General features: G+C 44.8%; 1 protein-coding gene across 2 annotated transcripts; it reads left to right on the top strand.

Annotated features, from left to right (window-relative positions):
* The first annotated feature begins 7,735 nt into the window (after positions 1-7,735).
* LOC123484481 lies at positions 7,736-9,423 on the top strand. 2 transcript variants are annotated; one of them, XM_045214870.1, is made up of 4 exons: positions 7,736-8,505; positions 8,617-8,703; positions 8,808-8,946; positions 9,060-9,423. In XM_045214870.1, exons 1-4 carry the CDS (start codon positions 8,358-8,360, stop codon positions 9,358-9,360), a joined length of 675 nt encoding a protein of 224 aa, XP_045070805.1. In that variant the 5' UTR covers positions 7,736-8,357; the 3' UTR covers positions 9,361-9,423. The 2 variants fall into 2 exon arrangements, with proteins under 2 accessions (XP_045070805.1, XP_045070804.1); XM_045214869.1 differs by having other exon boundaries at positions 7,736-8,703; positions 9,078-9,423.
* The last annotated feature ends 3,076 nt before the right edge of the window (positions 9,424-12,499 follow it).

Raw genomic sequence — 12,499 nt, 5'->3', positions numbered from 1 at the left:
CAGGCGAAGGGTCCCCCACAACACCTAAGGCCACGGCCTGACAGCACTGCGGAGCCTAGGGCGATGCGCCTAGGGGAGGGGTCTCCTCTGGGCCCCGACGGATGGGTACGAAGTCAATTCAGGAAGAGCAGGAGGAGGCTTTTTTGATAAGGACTCACCCCGTTCTTGTACAAAGGACCAAAGACAGCTTTTTAACAAAGTGACTTTTGACAGGCTTTCCATGTCTTAAAATTTTTATACTTTGTTAAATCATTTATGCACATTTTAAATGGCTTTTTATAGATTGGCTTTTACAAGAAAGGGTACTTTTATGCATGATTGCTTTATTGTTTTAAATGAACAACTTGTACCTTTTAAATGTAATATAATGCTGATTTTTATGCATTTTATGCCGTTTTTATGTGTATAAATCAATAAAAAATGTGAGCTGTTTTAAAAGGAAAATGAATCAATAATAACTTTTCCAAAATAAAAATCTGTTCTTATCAGTTTATTTTGTGTCCCGTGGTGTTGGTAGGCCCTGTTAGCCTAGCATAGCTGGGCCTGCCAGATTCCTCTGGTGTTTACACTCCCCCCCCTTTTTTTTGTGTGTTTATTTTCTCACTGCTGGTGGGACAAAGGGAGTGGGCCTCCATCATGTCAGCAGCACAGGCTGGCATGCGGAGGCACCACGCCGTACACCTCCTTTTAAAAGGAGAAGGGAGGGAAAACAATGGAGTTGTCCCAATTGGACTTCTCCAGAAAATTCCTCCAAAAAGAACTCGGTTTCAGACCTGCGCAGGTGAACTGCATCTTAACCCTCCCTTATGGGAAGGGCTTCGATGTTAGTTTCGCCGGCGCCAGCTTCCTGAGGGATTTCTGGGGGAGACTCCAGAACACCCAGGGGTCCCTGACAGCAATATTTGAGGTGACCAAGCTGACGGACAATAGCATTAAAACCGTTATTGTCCGTATGTACAATGAGACTGTACAACCGGAGGACGTTGCAGTATGGTTGGGCAGGTACTACAACGTAAGGGGGCCCCTGACCCAGGTGAAGGATCCCGATGGGATCTGAACAGGGGCCTGGAGGGTCACTGTTCAGCAGAGGGAGGATCCCGGGGGCTATGGTGGGTTGAAAGCCATCCCATCCACCATAGTCCTCGGAGAGAACAGGGTCCATGTTCACTACCAGGACCAGCCTAGGCAGTGCCGTAAGTGTGGTGAGCATGGCCACCTAGCAGACGCCTGTGACAAGGTGGTCTGCATGAAGTGCCGAGAGGTGGGCCACCGCTACGAGGATTGCACAAACGGAAGATCGTGCAACCTCTGTGGCGAGCGGTCCCACCTCATCCGCAGCTGCCCCTCCTCCTGGGCCAACAAGGTCAGGGCTGGCAGGATGGAGGCGGTGGCTGCGGACCGGGCTTCCGAGCGCCAGGTGGAGGAAGTGGCAGTTGCCACGGTAGCGGAGGTGGTGGTAGCGGTAGTGGAGGAGATGGTGGCGGTAATGGAGGAACTGGTAACCCTACCCACCCCAACCCCCGCCCCAGACTGAGGTGACCCCTGAAGGAGAAAGGGCGGAGAAAGACGGCTCTGGAGTGGTGGTGAGTGAGAGCTCCCCAAGTGGGTCAGATAGCATGATGACAGTGTCAGAAACGACACTGCCATCCAACTCTCCAAACCAGGACTTGTTTTTAAACCCAGTTTGTACCTCCTCTCCCTACTGCCCCCCCGTAGGGAGAGAGAGAAAGGACCCGAAAAATAACCCCTTTTAAACTGTTTGAATGCCTTCTTTCCTTTTAGCACTGCTTTTTACTCACCTCTTTCTTGGCTTTTAACATCACCACCATTAACATTAGGAGTGTAAAAACAGAGGTAAGAGCACAATCGGTTTTATCCGTTTTAGAAAGTGTTATTTCAGATGTGTTTTTACCGGAGTGTGGTCTACCCTTTTTATCCTCTTACAGCAAATGGCAGAAGTGGCAGCACGAGCCCTCCATTTGGAGCGGATCCAATTTTAATAAAAACGATGGTGTTGCCATTTTATTCAAGACCCCACAGGTGTTGGTGAGGGGGAGCACAGTGGTGGTTGGGGGGCGTGCTCTTTTAGCCAAATGCACCTTTATGGGGAGGGATTTTAATGTGCTAAATGTATATGGTTTTAACAACAAACATGACCGGTGCACACTATTAGAAGACCTGCAGTCCCACATGCTGGGGAGGGATCCTCTAGTGGTGGGTGGGGATTTTAACTGTGTTTTAAGTAGAGCAGACAGGAGAGGAGCGGGAGAAGATTTTAAGGTAAATAGGTCAAGCGTTTTATTGCAAGGGTTCTGCAGGGATTTTAAATTAACTGACTGTTTTAAAACCCTGCATCCAAAAGGAGGGCTTCACCTGGACCAGTGGTGACGGCACCAGAGCCTCTCGCATTGACTATCTGTTTACCCGCGACTGCCCGCCAACTGATGCTAGAAAGACGCTACAGGACTTCTTTGACACATGAGCACAGTGGTGGAAAATGGTGAAGGGCAAGACAAGGACCTTCTTCAGAGAGATAGTGAGGGAAAAAAGTATTTGATCCCCTGCTGATTTTGTATGTTTGCCCACTTACAAAGAAATGATCGGTCTATACTTTTAATGGTAGGTTTATCTGAACAGTGAGAGACAGAATAATAACATAATTATCCAGAAAAACGCATGTCAAAAATGTTATAAATTGATTTGCATTTTAATGAGGGAAATAAGTATCAGAAAATATTTCTGGCTCCCAGGTGTCTTTTATACAGGTAACGAGCTGAGATTAGGAGCACACTCTTAAAGGGAGTGCTCCTAATCTCATCTTGTTACCTGTATAAAAGACGCCTGTCCACAGAAGCAATCAATCAATCAGATTCCAAACTCTCCACCATGGCCAAGACCAAAGAGCTATCCAAGGATGTCAGGGACAAGATTGTAGACCTACACAAGGCTGGAATGGGCTACAAGACCATCGCCAAGCAGCTTGGTGAGAAGGTGACAACAGTTGGTGTGATTATTCGCAAATGGAAGAAACACAAAAGAACTGTCAATCTCCCTCGGCCTGGGGCTCCATGCAAGATCCCACCTCATGGAGTTGCAATGATCATGAGAACGGTGAGGAATCAGCCTAGAACTACACGGGATGATCTTGTCAATGATCTCAAGGCAGCTGGGACCATAGTCACCAAGAAAACAATTGGTAACACACTACGCCGTGAAGGACTGAAATCCTGCAGCGCCCGCAAGGTCCCCCTGCTCAAGAAAGCACATATACAGGCCCATCTGAAGTTTGCCAATGAACATCTAAATGATTCAGAGGAGAACTGGGTGAAAGTGTTGTGGTCATATGAGACCAAAATCGAGCTCTTTGGCATCAACTCATCTCGCCGTGTTTGGAGGAGGAAGAATGCTGCCTATGACCCCAAGAACACCATCCCCACCATCAAACATGGAGGTGGAAACATTATGCTTTGGGGGTGTTGTCACGCCCTGGCTCTAGGGACTCTTAAGTTGAGCCAGGGTGTGTAGAGTTTATGTTTTGTGCTCGTTGTGTCTAGTCTAGTTTTTGTATATCTATGTTGGCCAGAGTGGTTCTCAGTCAGAGGCAACGAGTATCAGCTGTTGCTGGTTGTCTCTGATTGGGAACCATATTTGGTCAGGTGGTTTTCCCACAGTGTTTGTGGGATCTTGTTCCGTGTTGGTTTGTGTTTTGCACCTGTGGACGTCACGTATCGATTTGTTGTTTTGTTCATGTATCATTTAATAAATAAGTATGTTCACCTTCCACGCTGCGCCTTGGTCCTCTATATCCGACGATCGTGACAGGTGTTTTTCTGCTAAGGGGACAGGACAACTTCACAGCATCAAAGGGACGATGGACGGGGCCATGTACCGTCAAATCTTGGGTGAGAACCTCCTTCCCTCAGCCAGGGCATTGAAAATGGGTCGTGGATGGGTATTCCAGCATGACAATGACCCAAAACACACGGCCAAGGCAACAAAGGAGTGGCTCAAGAAGAAGCACATTAAGGTCCTGGAGTGGCCTTGCCAGTCTCCAGACCTTAATCCCATAGAAAATCTGTGGATGGAGCTGAAGGTACGAGTTGCCAAACGTCAGCCTCGAAACCTTAATGACTTGGAGAAGATCTGCAAAGAGGAGTGGGACAAAATCCCTCCTGAGATGTGTGCAAACCAGGTGGCCAACTACAAGAAACATCTGACCTCTGATTGCCAACAACCGTTTTACCACCAAGTACTAAGTCATGTTTTGCAGAGGGGTCAAATACTTATTTCCCTCATGAAAATGCAAATCAATTTATAATATTTTTGACATGCATTTTTCTGGATTTTTTTGTTTTTATTCTGCCTCTCACTGTTCAAATAAACCTACCATTAAAATTATAGACTGATCATGTCTGTCAGTGGGCAAACGTACAAAATCAGCAGGGGATCAAATACTTTTTCCCCCTCACTGTAGGAAAGGAGAAGAAAAAGAGACCATTTTGGGACCGCAGAGGCGACTGGAAAGGTATTTTAATCTAGTTCAACAGGGTTTTGATTTTAACCAGGAAATTAAAGAAGTTAAGAAAGAAATTGAATTTTTTGTAGAACAGAAGAGCAAGGGGGTTATTTTAAGAAGCAAAGAAAGGGAATTAGAAAAGGGGGAGAAGTGCACTAGATACTTTTTTAAGAAGATAGTTAGGAAGGGTAGGATAATGACAGTTTTAAGAGATGAAGACAGCGTTTTAAAATAAGACAGAGGGAATAAAATAAGTAGTAGAGGATTTTTATGGGGAACTGTTTGGGGAAAAAGACGTGTGTGAGGAAACCATGGGGGACGTTTTATCATACATTGACAGAATTTTACCCAATACAGATGACCTAACAAAAGACCTGACAATGACAGAACTCGACAAAGGACTGATACATTTTAAGAGGGGTAAATCACCGGGGGAGGACGGCCTCCTTTTGGAGTTTTATCTGACCTTTTGGGATGTTTTAGCTGATGAACCTCTGACTGTTTTTACTGACTTTGAACAACTTGACAGTCTACCTGACAGTTTTAGAGTAGGAATAGTGACCCTTTTACACAAGAAAAATGACAGGACTGACCTGAAACTGGAGACCGATTACCCTTTTAAACTTTGATTGTAAACTTTTTACTAAGGTTTTAACACCCAGAATGTCTTCTGTCTTAGGGGAGGTGATCCACCCGGACCAAGCCTGTGCCATTCCGGGAAGGAAGATCACGGACAGCCTAGTACTGATCAGAGATGCCATCTGTTATGCGAGAGACAGAAACATGCGGCGTATAGTCCTAAATTTAGATTTTGAGAAAGCTTTTGATCGGGTCTCGCATCAGTACCTCTTCAAGGTACTGCAAAAAATTGGGTTCCCTGAAAGGTTTCTAGCTTGGGTGGGATTGCTGTATGGGGACATCACCAGCAGAATCCTTGTAAATGGGCATTTGTCAAGAGCAGTGGGAGTACACTGCGGCGTCCGTCAGGGATGTCTGTTATCTCCCCTCCTGTTTGTGGCTTGCATAGAACCACTGGCACAGGTCTTGAGAAGGGACCAACGGATCAGTGGGGTGGGTATCCCGGGAGTGGGGGATGACCGCCAAGTGCGTTTTTTACATGGACGACGTAAACATTTTATGCACTGACCTTTTATCTGTCGACAGGACTCTGGACAGGACTGACTGGTACGGACGAGCCTCTGGGGTGAGACTGAACAGAAACAAGACAGAGGCCCGTGGGCAGACTCAGACTTGACCAGACTACCACTGACTGTTAAAATGACAGACATAAGGGTACTGGGTGTAAAATTTGACACGGAGGGAGGAGGGAGTAGCAATTCGACCGGGATTTTAGGGACAGTAAGACAGAGACTAGGTTTTTGGGGACTGAGACGACTGTCTTTTGACGAGAGACTGGGCGGCGAAGGCGCGGAGGTGGCAGCGGTCACGTGTACCGACGAGATGCCGTACACGACGGGGTAAGAAGAAACGACAACCAGAGGCAGAGGGGCCGTTCACACGGTCCCAGAACCCACGGGACTGAGTGTCTTTAATTTATCAAGCAAGATATTGAGTCCTGCCCATGTCTCCTTACATAATAAAGGGTTATCTTTTGTGCCTACAACTCAGTGCAACGATTTCGATGTTAATGTAGACATGTTTAAGTTTTTAGAAACATCAGTTTAAAAGGAACACTTCAGCTCCCCTAATTGTGATATTTCAACTGAACATGTAGGTGGCTCACCTGCACATACTCCGACTCCTTTCAGAAGTAAGAGTTATTTTGTACCTCCAGCCAATCGCAATCACTCTATTGAGACGTATTGCAGACTCGTTGAAAAAGATGTTGGTAATCTCCTTAAGAACAAACAAGAGTACATATCTTTTCAAAATTTACCCAAGGATGAAAAACAAGCTTTGCTTGATTTACAACCAGATACGTCAGTTCTTACCCGCCCTGCTGATAAGGGTGGGTCAGTTGTACTCATGGATAGGAAAGTTTATGTAAATGTGTGTCACAGACAACTGCTTGACAACACCTTTTACAAGAAACTCAGAAGTGACCCCACTTCCAAATTTCAGAACACTATCTGTTCTGTCCTAGATGGGTATTTAAGTTCTGGTCAAATCACCAAAAAAGAACATGATTTTTTGGCTATTCAACACCCTAAAATTGCTACTTTTTATACTTTGCCGAAATTACACAAGAATGTTACAAAACCTCCAGGGCGCCCTATTGTAGCAGGCATTGATGCAGTAACATCCCCTTTATCGACCTATGTTGACTTTTTTATTAGACCTCTCACAGAACAGCTCCCCTCCTTTGTAAAGGACACCAGCAGTATGATCTCTATTGTTGAATCTCTTGATCCTCTCCCTGATAATACCTTGTTAGTTACTTTTGATGTTGAGTCGTTATACACGAATATTCCACACGAGGATGGTATTGAAGCCATGGAACATTTTCTTCTGCAACGTGACCCTAATGAACTACCTTCCAGTGCATGCATTATAACATTGGCTGAAATAGTACTCACACACAACTACTTTATGTTTCTAAATTATTTCTTTATTCAGACGAAGGGTACAGCTATGGGATCCCCTATGGCTCCTAACTATGCCAATTTGTATGTGGGTTACATTGAGAAACAGTCAATTTTCAATCCTCTAAAAAATGTTTTCTTGCCTAACATTATTATTTGGAAATGGTACATTGATGATATTTTTGTTCTATGGAGGGGTGATTCTAAACAGCTCCAGGCATTCCATGCTTTTCTTAACTCTTGTTCTGAGCACCTGAGATTTACTATGCAATCAGACACACGTCAAATCAGTTTCCTTGATCTTCTGATTTTGAGTGAGGATAATGTTTTATACACTGATCTTTACAGGAAACCTACTGATCGTAACAGTTTGTTGAGGGCTGATAGCTGTCACCCACTTCCCTTGAAAAACAGTTTGCCTTACAGCCAATTATGTCGAATCAAAATAATTTGTAAAAAAACAAAATCAGATTTTGACCGTAATATGGCTGAGATGCAAAGAAAATTCAAGGAGAGGGGGTACAAAAATGGTCAGATTAATACTGCCATTGAGAAAATTCAAAACAAATCGAGACCTGGGCCCGTATCCTTAAAGATTCTGAGAATCCTCTCAGAGAGCTCCTAACTTAACCTAAAAATTCCTTGCCAGGAGTTTTAGCTTAGAAGTGATTCCAGGGCCCGTATCCTTAAAGATTCTGAGAATCCTCTCAGAGAGCTCCTAACTTAACCTAAAAATTCCTTGCCAGGAGTTTTAGCTTAGAAGTGATTCCAGAACATTTTCAGTGAACTCTGAGCCAGGAATGGATGAAAAATCCTATCTTAGTGAGGAGGTGTGGTTGACCCCGTTGCTAGGTATGAGTCATCATTTCAAAAGCCGTGATTGGTTGATCCTACAAGTTTGATGAAAATGAACTTTTGGTGATAATGAGCAAAGGATGTACCCTCAAATCAATAAACATAATTATACACTCTAATCTTATGCAGACTATAATTGTAAATAATATTTCACATTCAAGAAAATATCTGGAAAATGAATAGTAAGCTGTAGGGGTTATAGCCTAACATTAGAATCTAAAATATGTGAAAACTTAAGCTCATTACACCCTGTTCAAATAATGATTTGTGTCTCATTTGCTCATATTAATATCCTAGCTGGCATATTTTGTACTTTCACTTCCATATGGACCCCATTGAAAACAAGATGGCCTATCTCAAGGGGCTGTCCTTAATGAAGTAGAAATTGCAACGTTACAACTCAGTGTGAACTTAACGAGGGTAACACAGCTCAGCTTTTAACAATGTCTGTGATTGCTGGCTGGTCTATTTATGAAGGCTTGTTAACAAATATCCTACAAACACAGAAAATGGAGAAAAAAAGGAATCGCAAGCCGAACTGGACTGAGGAGCAAGGTTTGTTGCTGGCCCAGTTGGTGAACGAACATAAAGGTATGTTACGAGGAAAATTTGGCCCAACTGTCACTAGCCAAGGCAAGAGGCGCGCCTGGGACACAATATCCCAAACAATCAATGCCTCTTTTCCACTGGTGGTGCGGACAGGCGACGATTGTGAGAAAAGGTGGTATGTGCTGCAGTCCAAGGCAAAAGATGAGATTGCAGCACACAAGCGGGAATCCTCACTCACAGGTGAGCAAAATACTATGGCCTACCACATAATCTGGCAATTTGCTCCTGCTGGCAAAGTTAATTTACATGCCTAAGTACTGTGTTCATTGACTGTTTCTTTCTAGGGGGTGGACCACCTGCAAAGCGGCTGTCCCAGGTGGCCGACACTGTCTTTCAAGTCCTGGGACACGCTGAGGTCAGTGTCACCGGGCTGCCAACAGGCATTGACACGTCAATGATGCAGGCCCTTGAAATGCAGCAAAGGTAGGACACAGGGTTATTCATATCAACAGTGTTTATTCATTGCAGAAGCCATTTCATGTGTTATCCATGCTCATTGTATTAAATTAATTTAATCAAAACAATAATTAAACTAGGCCTATGTATTTCTGTAGCATGGAGCCATCACAAGAACCGGGCCCATCAAGTTTGCCGCCTGAACCATCTGCAGCTGCTACTCAGGATAGCCCGGCGGATCAAACACCATTCCCATCCGCAGCACCTGCTCCGTCAGCATCCCTGCAGGAGAGAAGATTGCAACTCACAATTGATGTGTTTGAACAACAAAAAAAAGTCCTTTCCCTTCAGGAGGAGTACTACCGCCTTAAAATTGAACACCTAAAAAATAAACCATTTAGAGATTGTGTTCTGTGTCTTGCATTTAACAGTTGCAGGTGATGTGCAGTAAAACTGTGGTAGTTCTTAATACCATCACAAGTTCTCAAATGACATGGGGCTACAGCTTGCCTGAAATGTAAATTTGTGAAGTTTGCCCTGTAAGGCAGTCCACTCTGGGCTAGGTTCCTGTGGTATCGTGTCGAATGCTGGTGGGTGTTGCTGTCGATCAAAGAATCCCTTAGGCTGTATCGTGTTTTTAGAGACTTTTATTAATACCACGAGGTTACAGCGTAAGTTAACAGATACCGCGAAGATCTGGAGAAGCAGTCCCAACTGAATCTTAATGCTTTCTAACTCTTCGTCGCTGCTCCCCCCCTTATATAGCCTTCCAAGAGTTGAATAGCTCCCTCTACTGTTCGATCCCCGTATCTTACCACCCACTTCCGGTCTGTCATATGTGACGTCACGCTAAAACCCTCCCTCTTGATAGCAATAATCAACCTTCCATTTCTTCATGAAAAACCGTTAACAAAGACAATTTTAATATACTACATTCCCCTGTGGAATGTGAATATCTTCTTCACCACCATCCTCATCGTTGTCTCCATCCTCATCCTCATCCTCCAGAGGTTCTGCAATCTGTCTAACCTTGCAAATATTGTGTAATATTGCACAGGCTATGATGAGTTTTCTGACTTTTTCAGGCCTCAGCCGCACCTCTCCGTGGAGAACATGAAAGCGCCTCTTAAGCTGGCCTATGCCACGCTCCACCACCGCTCTTGTTGTCTTGTGGGCCCTACAATAGAATACAGACCTTTAATTATTTGATGGAAATATTGCACTACTTGGATGCTCTAACATATTGCTTGCATTTCATTTCCATGATTTTTGTATTGTTTGGCTTACCTGTTATAGTTTAGTTGGGGCCCTTGGCGTGGCTGGAGGTAAGGTGTAAGGAGCCATGGTTTGCATGGGTAGCCACTGTCCCCTAACAAGTGGCAATTAGCTGGCACATAGCGTCTCTCAAAAAGCTGTCTGATGCCACTCTCGGAGAGCATTCTCGCATCATGTGTGGAGCCTGGCCATTTAGCCACAATGTCCAAAATCTTCCAGGCCGCATTGAACACTATTTGCACATTGATGCTGTGGAAATTCTTCCTGTTAACAAAGACAGCCTCGTCCTCTGATGGCGCAATTATTCTCACATGTGTTCCATCAATTACACCCACAACGCCAGGGAATCCTGCAATGTCCATAAATGCCCTTTTATGTGTGTGTAAAGTGCGGGCATCCAGCGGGAATGAAACAAATTGTGTCACAATATTAGGTTGTGACAAAGCTGTCAGTGTTTGGGTGATGACTCTGCTGACGGAGGATTGGGACAGACCCAAGTCATCACTGCTGCATTGTTGCATTTTCCCTGTTGCCAAATACCTCAGGGTTGTGATTACTTTCTTCTCCGGTGTAATAGCGTTGTGGCGTCGAGTTGGTGAAGTAATTGCATATCTAAGGAGATCCACCACAAACATGATTCCTGCACGATCCAATCTGTAGCGTCTCAATAATTCCCTGTCATCCAGTGTTTGCAGGACATCTCTCCTGCCTCCTCTGTTGGCCATTTTGTGCAGCTGCTTGAGGTAACTCCTAAGCCACTAAAAGTCCTCTTCCCTGCTCTTAGCAGATCTCACCTTAGGAGCCCTTTTAAGCGCTAGGACTCTTGAGGAATAGCTTTTATATTAACTGGGATTTTCGTGTCACTTTTAGGGGAAATTCTAAGAAAACGTCATGCCTCTGAGAATTTTCTTAGAATTTGGCCGCTAGGAGCCACTTTTTGCACAAAAATTCTTTAGAGATACGGGCCCTGATCTCTTTCAAGGACAGTCTCGTAAAAAGAATCATTCTTGCGTTCTAACAACACGCTATTCAAAGTGCTCTGAACAAATTAAGGGAATCGTTCACAAACATTGGCACATTCTAAGATCTGATGACAGTATTGGTAATGTGTTTTCAGACCCTCCCTTGGTTGTATTCTTGCGGGGCAGAAATCTCAGAGATCAATTGGTAAACTCTGATTTACCACCCCTAAATATCCCTGCACAACGTCTATTTGCGCCTCTACCGGATGGAAACTACAAGTGTAACGGCTGTGCTCAATGCAATGGCACTTACAAATGTAGATCCTTCAAACACCCCCAAACAGGGAAACAGATCCCAATCAAAGGTGTTATTACGTGCTCCACTAAGGCAGTTATTTATCTTATAGCTTGTGGTAAAAATTATGTGGGTAAAACAAAGTGCGAATTAAAAGCACGAATCTCGGCGCATCGTAGCACCATTAGGTGCCAAAACTCGACATACCCAGTCGCTGCCCACTTTTTGGAATCGAACCACTCGATTTCTTCCCTACGTTATATCGGCATCGAACATGCTACCTTCGGTCTCAACGTAGACTTTGATTTGAAGCCATTCTTGTGATTTTGCTATTCATTGTAAATGTTGTGGGCCTATGTAGCTAAGTATCTATGATCATATGCTATCCATGTTGTTTTTATCTGTGAATTGGCCAATGCTATTAGGCCACACCCGGCCATGATTACAGACACCTGCGTGTGTCCTTTCACACTATATAAACCAGTGACCCGCAGTGTTTGTCATTATACCCTGAGTCACTGGCTTGCTGGTGCTCTTTCATGCCGTCCCTGGGAGGGGTGCGTCACTTGAGTGGGTTGAGTTACTGACGTGATCTTCCTGTCTGGGTTGGCGCCCCCCCCCTTGGTTTGTGCTGTGGTGGAGACCTCTGTGGGCTATACTCGGCCTTGTCTCAGGATTGTAAGTTGGTGGTTGGGGATATCCCTCTAGTGGTGCGGGGGCTGTGCTTTGGCGGAGTGGGTGGGGTTATATCCTTCCTGTTTGGCCCTGTCCGGGGTTTCTTCGGATGGGGCCACAGTGTCTCCGGACCGCTCCTGTCTCAGCCTCCAGTATTTATGCTGCAGTAGTTTATGTGTCGGGGGGCTGGGGTTAGTTGGTTATACCTGGAGTACTTCTCCTGTCTTATCCAGTGTCCTGTGTGAATTTAAGTATGCTCTCTCTAATTCTCTCGTTCTCTCTTTCTCTCTGAGAACCTGAGCCCTAGGACCATACGTCAGGACTACCGGGCATGATGACACCTTGCTGTCCCCAGTCCGCCTGGCCTTGCTGC

Source organism: Coregonus clupeaformis, unplaced genomic scaffold (assembly GCF_020615455.1).
Source record: "Coregonus clupeaformis isolate EN_2021a unplaced genomic scaffold, ASM2061545v1 scaf0328, whole genome shotgun sequence".
NCBI lineage: Eukaryota > Metazoa > Chordata > Actinopteri > Salmoniformes > Salmonidae > Coregonus > Coregonus clupeaformis.
The sequence above is the reverse complement of the archived record's forward strand: the minus strand, read 5'-3'. Positions and strand labels throughout refer to the sequence as shown.